Here is a 12,751-nt window from a genome sequence, read left to right as displayed (position 1 = left end):
CTGAACTTATTGAACCTGAACTGAACTTATTGGAACTTATTAAACCTGATTGGACCTGATTCAACTTATTGGACCTGATTGAACCTGATTGGAACTTATTGGACCTGATTGAACCTGATTGACCTTATTGGACCTTATTGGAACTTATTGACCCTGATTGAAACTTATTAGACCTTATTGGACCTGATTGAAACTTATTAGACCTTATTGAACCTGATTGAAACTTATTTGACCTTATTAGACAAAAACATTGACCATGAATAACATAAATATTACCACTAACGTAAATACTACCCCTCAAAATTTTTTATGGAATAATAATTATTATAATTCGTCCTTTAAAAATAAATGATTATTAATAATCTCTTATGATAATTAATTTAACAAAAAAATTACTATTTATATATTTGCCTATACATAACTTTCATCACTAATATATCTAATAGTGTTGTTTTAATTTTATAAAACACTAGTAGAAAATCAAAAAATTAATTTTATAAAATACTACTCCCTCCGTTTCATATTAATCTACACACTTTGACATTTTACACTATTCACAAATTGCACTTTGACCCTCATTAGTGATTTATACGTGACTAAAAACATAGTCATGTGGGATCTTGTCAGATTCGTCTTAGTATGTATTTTATTAATATGTACTTTTTATAATTTTTTTAAATACAAAACTAAAGATATATGTCCTTAAAGTTTTACATTGGCATGCGTGAAAAATGTAAGTGGGTAGATTAAAATGAAACGGAGGGAGTAGTAGTTACTAATCTAAGCTGAGCAAAAGGCAGTGAACTTTCATTGTAAATGGCTTGATTATGGGCCTGATTCTCCTTTTCCTAATCAATGAAAATAAGCTGAACATTTATTTAACAACAACTCCTTCATTCATTTCTTCAGCTTTCTTCACCTTTCATTTATTTGAATGTTACTAGAAGAAAGAGAAAAAAATGTTCAAAGTCACAGTAGCTTTAACACCTCTCAGATTTCTTCTCCTTTCTTCTCAACACAATAGCTTCAACACCTATATTTGTAATTATAATAATTATTATTATTATTGTTAACCTTAATTATTTGACCATGATTATAATATTATTCAATAGCAATATGAATAATCAAATAATAGACAATAATACAAGTATAATACTATACATTGTGGTACTTTAATAAAAAATTTTAATAATAATATAATCAGCTAATAGTAATATGAATAATAAAATAATAGACATAATACAAATAAATAATAAAATAATAGACATAATACAAAAAATAATAAAATAATAGACACTAATACAAGTATAATACTATATAATCATTGTGGTACTTTAATTAAAATTCTAATAATAACATAATCCGCTAATAGTGATATGAAATTATGAATAACAAAATAGTGGACAATAATACAAATGTTTATTAAACATTGACTATTTGGATCTTATTGGACCTTATTAGACCTGATTGGAACTTATTGGACCTTATTAGACCTGATTGGAACTTATTGCACCTGATTGGAACTTATTGCACCTGATTGGAACTTATTGGACCTTATTAGACCTTATTGGAACTTATTGCACTTATTAGACCTTATTGCAACTTATCCGAACTTATCTGAACTTATCTGAACTTATCTGAACTTATCTGAACTTATTGGACCTGAAACTTAATTTTTTAAGTTGAACAGAACGCACCCTAAGTCAAATAAACACATGTACATGACTAACAAGCCAAATGAACATATGTACAACTCTATTAGTATATGTTCATTGGTATTGGTATTTATGTGCATAACCTAGTGCTTGATGTTCATTTGTGCATACCTTACTCATCATACGTACGTCTGCACCTATTAATTTGCACATATCCTTAATGTCTTCAAAATAATACGATCATCTCCTACCCTTCTCCTCCATCCTTTGAATTTCGACAGATCATATGAAAATCTCTATTATATAAGTGAAGTGGAGACATGGTGTCCCCTTATTAAATGACTATAATATCCTTAAACATCACTTTTGTTTAAATTTTTAAGATAATAACTAATTCTTGTCTTGGGCCATACGCCCCGCATTATTTACTGGTGTGCATTTGAAGTCTTTAAAAACATAAATATTTGTCTTTAAATGATTTTTTTCCCCCAAGACCAACATGAGCATTGTAGTGTAGTTGATTAGTGCATTAGCATATCAAATGAAAGGTCATGGGTTCGATTTTTGGAACACATATTTTTATTACTTAGTGTCTCATTTGATTATGTGGGGGAGGGGGGGAGGGAAGAGTATATGTGACAGTATAACATTTGTTTGTTTTGGGTTTTATAGATGGGTTATCAATCAATTAAAATATTTGTCATATTTAAAAACTAGAATTAGAATAACTTAAATTTTAGGTTTAAAGAAAGGAAAGAATGAAAAAGCTTTTAAAAAACAAAGATAACAAATTCATTTATAAATATTAAAATCTTACATTAAACTACAAAACTTGTCAATATAAAAAATCAGTATTATACTTCCACAACATTGTAGTCATGTAAAGAAATGATAATATTAATGGGTTTATATAATTTCAGTTTATGTAAGTCAATTACATAGAGGATAGTAAGGTCAGATTCAGACAACGTATTACATTTGAAGTTTTAGCTATACGATCGGTGATAGATAATACTCGCTCTGTTTTTTTTATCTTTCTCACTTAGAATCTTGGCACTATTTATATATAGAAAGAATCTTCTCAATTGTTTTCAATCTATAAGAAAAAATATAGTCATGTGGGGTCTTGTTTGATTCGTCTCAATTAATATTCAATCGTTATAATTTTTACTAATATATAATGAAAGATATTTAAGTTCAAAGAAGTGCATTGGGAGACGCGCACAGAGAAAGTGAGAATGATAAAAAAAAACAGAGGGAGTAGTAGTTAGAATTGAAAATCGTTAACAAATAAATCAAAATTAAAAAGAAACAAACAAGAGCACAAAGATATAAAGATAATATTTGCAATTATGGTGAACATAAATTTGAATCAAATTTGGAATTAATAAAGCAAAAAAATAGACTCCACAATGAAAAAATTGTTATCGCATGTAAAAATTGTTGTCGCACGATAGACTCCACAATGAAAAAATTGTCGCATGTAAAAAATTATTGTCGTACGCATCGCGTGTTTAGAAATCTAGTATTGTTTTAAGAGAGGAGTAATATGATCCTACTCCGCTTACCAAACAAGGCGTAGGCTTGAAATGAGAATCAGTCGATGAACTATAGACTCCGATGTACTCCAATCTTACCCATTTCTCAAGTTGGAGGAATTTTTGATAGAGATAATGAGAAAGTTTATCTTGAATAGTATGATAAGTACACCTTATATAGTACTCCTTCCGATCTTTATTAGCTTACCCGTTTCTTTTGCACAAAATTTTAGGAGAAACAATGTTGTGGGACATAGAAAGAAAGAGAAACTATTATTTTATGTTAAAATTGAATGTATGTGTGATGCAAAGTTAGTGGTCACATTCCAAAAATAGAAACAAAATAAATGGGTAAACTAATAAGGGACGTCCCAAAAATGAATACGGGTACATTAATAAAAAGACCGGAGGAGGTAGTACAAGATAGTACAGTACAAGATATGCTTTCTTAAATTGTCAGGATAAAACAATAATAGTCTGAAAATATTGTTTCAAGGAACGAAACCTGGAGGGAGGGGGGGTTATTATAGTGTTGGATCGTGGTGTTGTCATATGCGGTTTCTCCTATTGTGATCTTTGCGGAAATTCTAATATAGTTATTGGCGGAGCCAGTAAGTCACAAGGGGTAGCATCTGCTACCCCTGTTTTCTTAAAAAAAACTGAGTTCTCTTTGAAAAGAGAGAAAGAGCAAAGAAAGTAAAAGGAAAAGTGTGTAGCAGTGAACAAACCCTAACTCAACTGTTGTTCCCTTTCCTCTCTCCTCCTTGCCTCCTCTCACTTTCTCTGTTCCTACTCTCTCTGATTCAGGGGCGGATCCAAGAGTTCTGGTGAGGGGTAGTGCAATTGCACGTTACTAAATACGAAAAAAGTAAACAAATCATAACTGCTAAATACAAAATGTTACAAAATCCATATACAACTACTTCAATAAAAGAAAACTACAATTGTTCACTATGATTCTAAAATTTTGGAACCGACTTACAATCATATGAAATTTTACTTAAATAAAAGAATATTACCATTATTCACAATAAGTTCTAAAATTTTGGAATCGATTTAGAATACCATCAAGTTTTACATCTAAAAACAAAATCAACAACACTAAATTTATTCCCATCAAAAATAATTCGCTAATAACCCACACATTAAAATTCACTAACAATTCCTGTAAAAAAATCACTAACAATTCAGAAAAATCATAATTCACTAACAATTTACACAATTAAAAATTCAGAAAAAAACGCAATTTACTAGAGCCTCACACAAATTATAGTTCACTGACATTATATTCACACAGAACATAACTCTTCAAAATTCACAAAATTAACTATTATTGACAAATTACCAACTCTAAATTCAATTCATAGAGCCAGAAACTTCCATTGGATCCCCAATCATAGAGCCAGAGACATCAAATTGCCATACAATTATTTAACCCTTTCCTAGTTAAATCATCCACCATTATCTTCCACTGAAGCTCGGCAACTTCATGACCATTTTCATCATCATTTAATGACGAGATTATCTCATGAGGAAGCAACGTTCCTGCTGCAATCTTCCACTAATTATAGAGATATGTGGAAGCAACATTCCTGCTCGCCCTTCCCTTACATAATAGAGATATGTGGTGGTTCTCAAGAAAGAAAGACACGCTCACCTAAAAAAGATTAAGATGGTTGATTAGGGAAAAGGAGCACCACTCAAGTTACTTTAGTAAGAGTATTGCCTGTTTTGGGCCATTGGCAAGGAGTTCATAACCAATGTAGAAAGTTGTACTTCTAGCCAATATAGGTTAACCTTGTAAAAGAGAATATGAATGTATGAGAAACTTTTGCTTCTTAACGTTACATAGTGTCTATTCACATTTACACTCGTAATGTACATTCATTAATCTAAACATGACAAACAATAACCAAAAGTCCACAAACTCTATACTACATGAGAAAGCCTCGAGACGGACGGATTGAAGGTTAAACTTGAAATACACTCGCCATTTACTCGGCATCTTCTACAATTGCGTTGATGTCTAAGTCAGCTATGGTCTCCTTGCCAAATAGTGTAAATCCGACTGTCACCTGCAGCAAATAAGGCGTTCTTTTAAATATGGTTAGATCCAAAAAGATTAATGAAAACAACATTAAGTGGTCATTTTATTGATCATAGAAAATAACATTTCCTACTAAGTTGTTTTTCCGCTGGAGTTTTATAAGTGCATAAAGTCGTTTTATTGATCACGTGAAGCAAAATTCCCATGGAAAGTTTTACTTACCTATGGCCAACTTTCTACATTCTAGACACAACCAAACAACTTTACGTTCTTCCACTTTCTAGGAAATTTTACTTCCCATATTAACCAAATATTATTGCAATGTCAAAATATCATACCATCCCATTCTTTTTATCCACCTTCTTGAGAATGCCTGAAAACTCTGCAAAGGACCCAGAAACAACTCTAATCGTTGAACCAACTTTGGCGAGCTTTTTCTTTCTTTCCTTTGGGGCAGATACTGGAATCTTATTTCTTCGGCTTTTTGGACTTGTATCAAGTAGTGTTTCGAGATCACCCATCTCAGACTGACGAATCACTAGTTTCTGCTCTTCTTGGAAGGCTAGATCAGCTTTCTCCTGCTCCTCTTTTGCTTGTTGGAATATTTTTTCCATATCATCTTCAGACACTGGTCTGGGTTTGTTAATCTGTTTTTTCCTGAAAAAATGGTGTAATAAATTTAATTCGGCTGGTGTCTGGACATGTACCTAGTAATTCCCTAGACAGGAAAAATAAAACATAGGATCCTCTCATTCAGCAAGAAAAATATGATGCAAAATTTAACAAAGTTGCTTTGTTACGAATACATTGATACATTTCAATGAAGCTCTTCAAGCATGTGCCCAAGATAAATTGTTTCCCCTATGTTTTAAGCATAGAAATTGAAGTTTTACACTTTGAAAGAAGGGTTCAAATAAAGCGGCTTAATAACTCTAGTTAAACCTGGTTAAGCTTAGATTTATTTACTTGCGACATCATGTATCTGGAGAGACTGAGCCTCTCGAAAACTCAGATGTTATCTTCAAAATCAATCAAACTATCCTTGTTACTCTGTTATCTGTTTTTCTGTAATTCCTTCTTTGCTTATTTGTGAGTGAATGGGCAGGAGCATTTCACTAAACCAACTAAGTTCTGGTCTACATGATCTACATGCAGAATCTGAGTAATGTGTTTTGGTTAATAAATCCATCACATTTTACAGTTGGAAAATCAAGTAGCAGACAACCAAGGCATAACTAATATACTACAACATAGTTTGGACTTTTTACCAGGTTTTTAGCACGAAAAACATGATTGTAATACATCAGTCCATCAACTTTTTTAGATGCGGCAACATGTATCTTAGATGATTGTAACTGGTCATAACTCATAAATGCTAGAAACAAAGCACAAACACTTCAAGATAATTTAGATGAGTGGTGTGCAGTGTGCTACTATGAGTGGATTGATGTACAATGGTTCAAGTTTACATGGAACTTGAAGACAATGAGTGGCTTTCTATGCATTCCTTCAAGTTTTGAGAAGCCAACATATACTAAACCAATTTCTGAAGAAAGAGAACAGAAGCGCCACATCAGAGAAAGATCCACTTGATTTTATGCAAAAAGCTTACGCTGTCATCAAGCGGACAAGGCGTTGCAGATAGCTTACGTGTTTCCAACTTTGGATCCAACAAATGCACCTATGCCATCAGCTTCTCTAATGAAGTCATGCAGCTCCTTGTTCAGCACACATCTCAAAAAGACGCATCCAGGAAACAGTGGTTTTGACTTGATGGAATAAGAACCATTCTTCAACTTTCTTTTCTCTTGTACTGCAGGCATATAAAGCTAAAAATAAAAATAAGAACTGTTAGAAAGAATATAAATATTTCACATCACTCTTCATTGTACTTTACCGCAGACACAGAACCTTCAACATCAAGTATCCAAGTTCAGCTCTAATCTACAGATAATGATGTTCATTTACACAGAAAGAGAGTTGTAAACTCAGGTTACATTCTTTTTACTTTAAGAACCTAGATCTAAACTTAATTTCTTATTTAACTAATTGGCCCTTATGTAAACATAACCCTTATTGCCTATCGGAACGTGTTAACCCTTAGAATAACTTATCTGAAACTCTACTTTCTGATGCTTACTTTTAGAAGTTGAGGAAGAATAAAGCTGAAGACGGCAAGAATACCTCCATATAACTCGAATTCATAGGACACCTACCTAAAGGAAGACTGTTAACAGAAATTCTTCAATCAAACTTCCAGACATGAAACTTAACGGAGCAGGAATTAAGATGCATGCAAAAGCCTAGTCTATACTCACTGCAATGCACTTGGATTGTAACTTTCCTCAATTTCCGATAAGCTAATTGTTTTTTCTTATGTTGCTTATGGAACTTTGCAAAGACATTCACAAAAAACAAGGCTGCCATTCTCAAATGCCAAGGAAAAAAGGCGAATACTCCAGGAGCTTCCCATCACTAAACAACCCGGTAAATCTCTACGATACTTCAAAGCAAAACAGGTCGTTGAAGATTCTGCAATGATGCACCATAGGTGAATAGCAGGCAATTGACGACCACACTTAGTATCTAGTACTTCCCAATTCCCATGTCACAAATTTCACATTGCAAATAACCCAATCAGATTCCAAGTTCGATCACTTACAATACTAAATTTCATAAGTAACCATCCATTGGGCATTGTAAAGAATCTTCTGCAAAAATAATATGACATTTCTTTCACTTGATTATCTACCAAAGCAATACTGAAAGTTGCATAACCTTAGAGAAATTCCTAGTTCAACCCCTTGCATTGTTGTAAATAGAAGGTGCATGTTTTTTTGAAAAAAAAAAACTTGATACTGTTTAATGAAATAATAATATTGTATGATATATAACAAATGTTGTATAAGAAATCCAAAAAATGACATATTACATAAAAACATACAAATGTTGCATACAAAAATTGATTGCAGGTTGTTATGTGATTTCAACAAAGTTCCAATCTTTGTTCCACCCCTATTAAAATTAGGCAAAGCTAACCTTGTCATAATGTCCAATAAAATAACCAAAGAAACAAAATTTACCCAAACTTTCCCCTAAAACCATCAAAACTACGTAGTTTTGGACAAGGTGTAGGATGCTCATCCTACACCTGGGTGTATAATCTACTAATTGCCCTTTCACTCCCTTATAGATGAAAACAGCTCTAGTTTCCCAAATCTCATCATCATTTTACATACAAACATATCATAAAAACAATTGTAACATCAAACCCAGCAAAAAAAACTTGAAATTTTCACAAACCCAAAAGCCAAAATAACATAAAAATGTGAAATTTCCTTCATAATCTTCAAAATTATACCTTGAAATCAATGTCTGGATAATTGTTAGCAAGAGAACGAGCAAGACGTTCACCAGTCTCTTGACTATTGACCCGAGAAACCCGAGCAACCCACCATTGAGGGCCCAATTGGGCCAATGTATCAAGATTGAGCTCTTCAGTCCAAGAAGCATATCTTTTCTTGGGCTTTTTGATAAGTTTCATCTCTACTTCTTCTTTCCAGTTGTAACTTTTGCTCTCTCTCCTCTCATTTCGGAGCTTTCTTCTCTCTCTTGCGGGTAATTTTTCTTCCTTTTCTTCTTCAACAGATTTTATGGTTGCTGAGATTAGTGTAAAGCGTTTGAATTTGGGGATATATGGGATGGATGAGAGCAAGGATGAGGAGAGAGAGTGTGTGTTTGGAGAAGAGGGATTCCATTGCAGAATTCCTTGGTTCATTTTATCTTACCGAGAAAGAGAAGAGATAAAGTAGAATTCTGCCTCAGTTCAATGTTAGTTAGAGCCTACTAGTCACCAGAGATCGCCAACAATGCGGTCAATTCAACCCGGCTCATCTTGTAAGTCGGGTGGTTCGAGCCCATATAAAGCCAGGTTCAATCTACCTCGAACCATGAAATTGGTGCATAGGTTATGGGCACAATTTTTTTTAGCCCCACACACAAAAGCCTACTACTAAAATCGTCCAACTCGGTCCATGATATCGGTCCAGCCCGACCTTTGAATCGGATCAACCCATCCCATGTAATTATTTAAACAAATTATGTATGTTTTAATCAAAGTGTATATATTTTAATCAAATTAGTATTATAATTAAATCAAATTAAAAAATAATGAAATTATTCATTAATATTAATAATTATATTTATTTTTTAATTAATTTTAGAGGTTTTATGTAACAATAATCAATAATTTCATAATTTTGAAAAATAAATAAAAAATTCTCATGTTGAACCGTCAGCGCGATCCACCCGCTAGGCTCACGAACCGCCAGTACCGTGAAAATCATTAACAGACTAGTGTGGGCCAAGATTTTTCAATCCGTGACCAGCCCGCCCAAACCGTGAATTTGGTATCAGAGCCAAAGTTTTTTTTTCTAAAAAAAGAACATTTGAAAGATCGCAAATTTGAAAAAAAATTAGGATAGGAAGTGAGAATTTGTAATTTTATGAAAAAGGTGCAATGTGTGAAATGTGAATGTGCATATGTGTATGACGTAAAGGTGTGTGTTATTAGATAATGCATGTAATATGTGTAAGTTGAATAAAGTGAGATGTGACAATGAAATTATAAATTCGGGAGGTAGAATATGAATAAAGAAGTATAGAATAGTGAACTAAAGATGTTGGAATGACATAAATAGTGGTTAGAAGTGTCATGTATGGAGCTAGTTATGTACCTTTTATTATGGATGAATTGAAATTTATGACGGAAAGCGTAAGATTGAGAGATGTGAGTGTGTGTTGTCTATGTGTGTCGTGTGAATATTGTGTGGGTGCCGAGTATGTGTGTATATGATAGAAAACGTGAATATGTTCATTTGTGGAGCTTGAAATGCATGATAAGTGTATTAGGTGAGTTGTGGTTATAAGTGCGGGGTTGGAGATGATAAAGTAAATGGTAACTTAACATGAATGTTAAATGAAAATAGGATGTGTAATGGCATGAGTTGTGTTCATGAGGAAGTAAAAGTATTTTCTTAATATTGTAAATAATATAAATATAAATGATTAAATTGAAGTTTGTAGAAACGTGGAGTATGATGGTAATCCTACACCCATAGCCTATTGTATGTCTAAAATTTTCTATGGATGTTGGAATAATGACCAACAAAATTAGATTCTAAATGAGAGCTTACTTTAAATTAAGTAGTAGATGAATATGTGATTTTATGGTCATAAAATAATTCTAAAAGTTCCGATTGGATTTGAGGTAAATTATGATATTGTAGATGATTAACTAGAGTAACTATGCTTACTACGTTCAAAAGAAGGAAAATACTTTTATGGAGGAACATGACCTAATTAAGGTAATAGGAATATGCAAAGAGGACGAAAGAGGAACTGTCTAGGAATCAGATGAAGTGAATTTGAATTTAGAAATTTGAGATATTACTTGGTAGTGTGTGTTTTGGATTTGAAGTTTATTGGTTTAGTTGAAAGAAGTTAATCATGTGATAGTGATTCATAGTGGCAAGTTGAATAAACTAGAGACTAATTTGAGACATTAGGCATTGAACATGAAGAACTGGATATAAGTCAGTTCAAGGGCTAACCCCTACCAAGACTACTAGCCTTGCATGCAAAGCATGCTAAAGAAATATCCCAATATAATGTTGGGGGAAAGGATCGAACCCCTGACCTCAGAGATCAGAGGGGAGTGCTCTACCACATGAGCTAGCTCCTCATCCTTACTGGTAGCCAAATTGAATATTTTATTTAAGTTACTAGAGGTACAAAAAGAATTTGGACAATGATCAAAAGTTCTAAATTAGGTGTCGAGTCTTTGAGATGCAGGGTTAGAGAAACTTATTTAGCATTAAAATTTGAAAATTTAGAATTAGTTGTATTGAATTGTGATGTCTTGAGAAGAGACATTATGTGACTTTGTCTATCTGAATTTAATGTACTAGTTATATGCAATAGGTTGTATTTATAAGCAGTTTTAGATCATATTAATCACAACTTTTATTTTTAATTTTTTTTTAATTTTTTTTTTTTGACATCAAATTAGCGTACAGAAATAAATTACTCTACATTAAACCTCTGGATACGACAACGGCAAGCGATCATATGAGCCTGGTGAACTTGATCTCTACCTACTTTCATAATATGACAACAAACAAAAGTAGCTGAGATAGCTCGAATATCCTGCATAGTATGACATATGGAGATGTCTGGAGATAGTTGATTTGACAGGTATCAAACAAGAAGTTCTGAATCCGTAATGATCATAATACTGGTAGCACTGATAGAGCTAGCCCACCGAAGTGCCGAGAGGCATGCCATAGCCTCTGTTTGAAGAGCCGAGGACGCATATATACTTGTCCCTTGAAGCGAAACAGGGACCATTGCCTGCATCGCAACCCAAGCAAGGCCACCGTTTCCAGTAGATCTATCCCACGATCCGTCTATCTGAATTGTCATGTTCGGGGCAACCAGCTGATGTTGCCCAAGATTTGCTATGATGAAGCCCGGCGGATGACCATAGTTGGGGGCTGGGGGATCGGAGGCGGCCTTGTCGGAGTCTCCTCCACAATGAATCTAGCATGTTGATTTTTGCTTTCCGTAGCATAAACTTTGAGAAGCTCTAAAGTTGCTCTAACCTGGCGAAACACTTGATCATTCCTAGTCATCCAGATTGCCCACAAGGTACCTAGGAAAACTGGCACCCGAGTACTCTGATAACCGTCTTCCTTAAGAAATTTTCCAAACCAGAACTCAAGCCACTCTGCCAACGATCTAAGGGGGTGATCTGATGGCCGAATTGGGAGATCGCTCCCCTCCCAAGCTTCCAAAGCAAGAGGACAAAACCTGAATAAATGCTGGTCATCCTCAATCTCATGTAAACATATCCTGCAGTGATGAATGTCCCTGATACCTCGATGATGGAGGTTGGAAGACGTGGCCAAACAATTATGCCACAATTTCCAGACAAACATTTTCCATTTAGGCATGATGTTCAATCCCCATAGTTGACGAAAAAATTTCGAATTCTTAGGGGTTGTCATGCTGTAATTTTCTCGTTGTTGTTGTTGTTGTAAAAGAAAACCATAACCCGACTTTGTAGTGTAATTTCCAGAACTAACTAGAGGCCAGTAGTATCTGTCCCTAATATCCAACTGAGAAGGAAGTTCCATACCTCGAATCATGCGAACATCAGACGGTGTGAAAAGGTTATGAAGGAGACGAACGTTCCAGCCTTGATTATGAGGGAGAATAAGGTCCGCAACCATAGTATTTGTCGCGGTTTGTAGTGTTACCACATCTCTAAAAGTAGGAATTTTTCCACCAACCCATGGTTGCGTTGCAGCTCTAATGTCTGAGCCGTTACCCACTTTCCAAGCACATGTCTCTTGCAAAGTCTTGCTAGCCATAAGAAGACCGCGACGGCCCAACGAAATTCTGTAGTTCGACGAACGAATCCAGGTTTTATGCTGGTTCGACGACTGAAA

General features: G+C 34.0%; 1 protein-coding gene across 1 annotated transcript; it reads right to left on the bottom strand.

The window, feature by feature from the left end:
- Nucleotides 1-4,969: 4,969 nt before the first annotated feature.
- Nucleotides 4,970-9,095, bottom strand: LOC104906463 (hypothetical protein). Its single transcript, XM_010695220.4, has 4 exons — nucleotides 8,602-9,095; nucleotides 6,891-7,069; nucleotides 5,579-5,897; nucleotides 4,970-5,268 (listed from the first exon to the last, which is right to left on the bottom strand). Exons 1-4 carry the CDS (start codon nucleotides 9,016-9,018, stop codon nucleotides 5,188-5,190), a joined length of 996 nt encoding a protein of 331 aa, XP_010693522.2. The 5' UTR covers nucleotides 9,019-9,095; the 3' UTR covers nucleotides 4,970-5,187.
- Between the last annotated feature and the right edge of the window lie 3,656 nt (nucleotides 9,096-12,751).

The sequence above is a fragment of the Beta vulgaris genome, chromosome 3, assembly GCF_026745355.1.
Source record: "Beta vulgaris subsp. vulgaris cultivar EL10 chromosome 3, EL10.2, whole genome shotgun sequence".
Lineage (NCBI taxonomy): Eukaryota > Viridiplantae > Streptophyta > Magnoliopsida > Caryophyllales > Amaranthaceae > Beta > Beta vulgaris.
This window is presented reverse-complemented; position numbering and strand designations above follow the sequence as displayed.

Excerpts from the sequence above, each read along its gene's own strand:
- LOC104906463 (XM_010695220.4), bottom strand. The coding sequence starts at position 9,018 with ATGAACCAAGGAATTCTGCAATGGAATCCCTCTTCTCCAAACACACAC. Across the intron at positions 5,898-6,890 it reads GGATCCAAAGTTGGAAACAC|GAAAAAACAGATTAACAAAC; the intron begins GTAAGCTATCTG and ends CCATTTTTTCAG. Across the intron at positions 5,269-5,578 it reads TGGATAAAAAGAATGGGATG|GTGACAGTCGGATTTACACT; the intron begins GTATGATATTTT and ends TATTTGCTGCAG.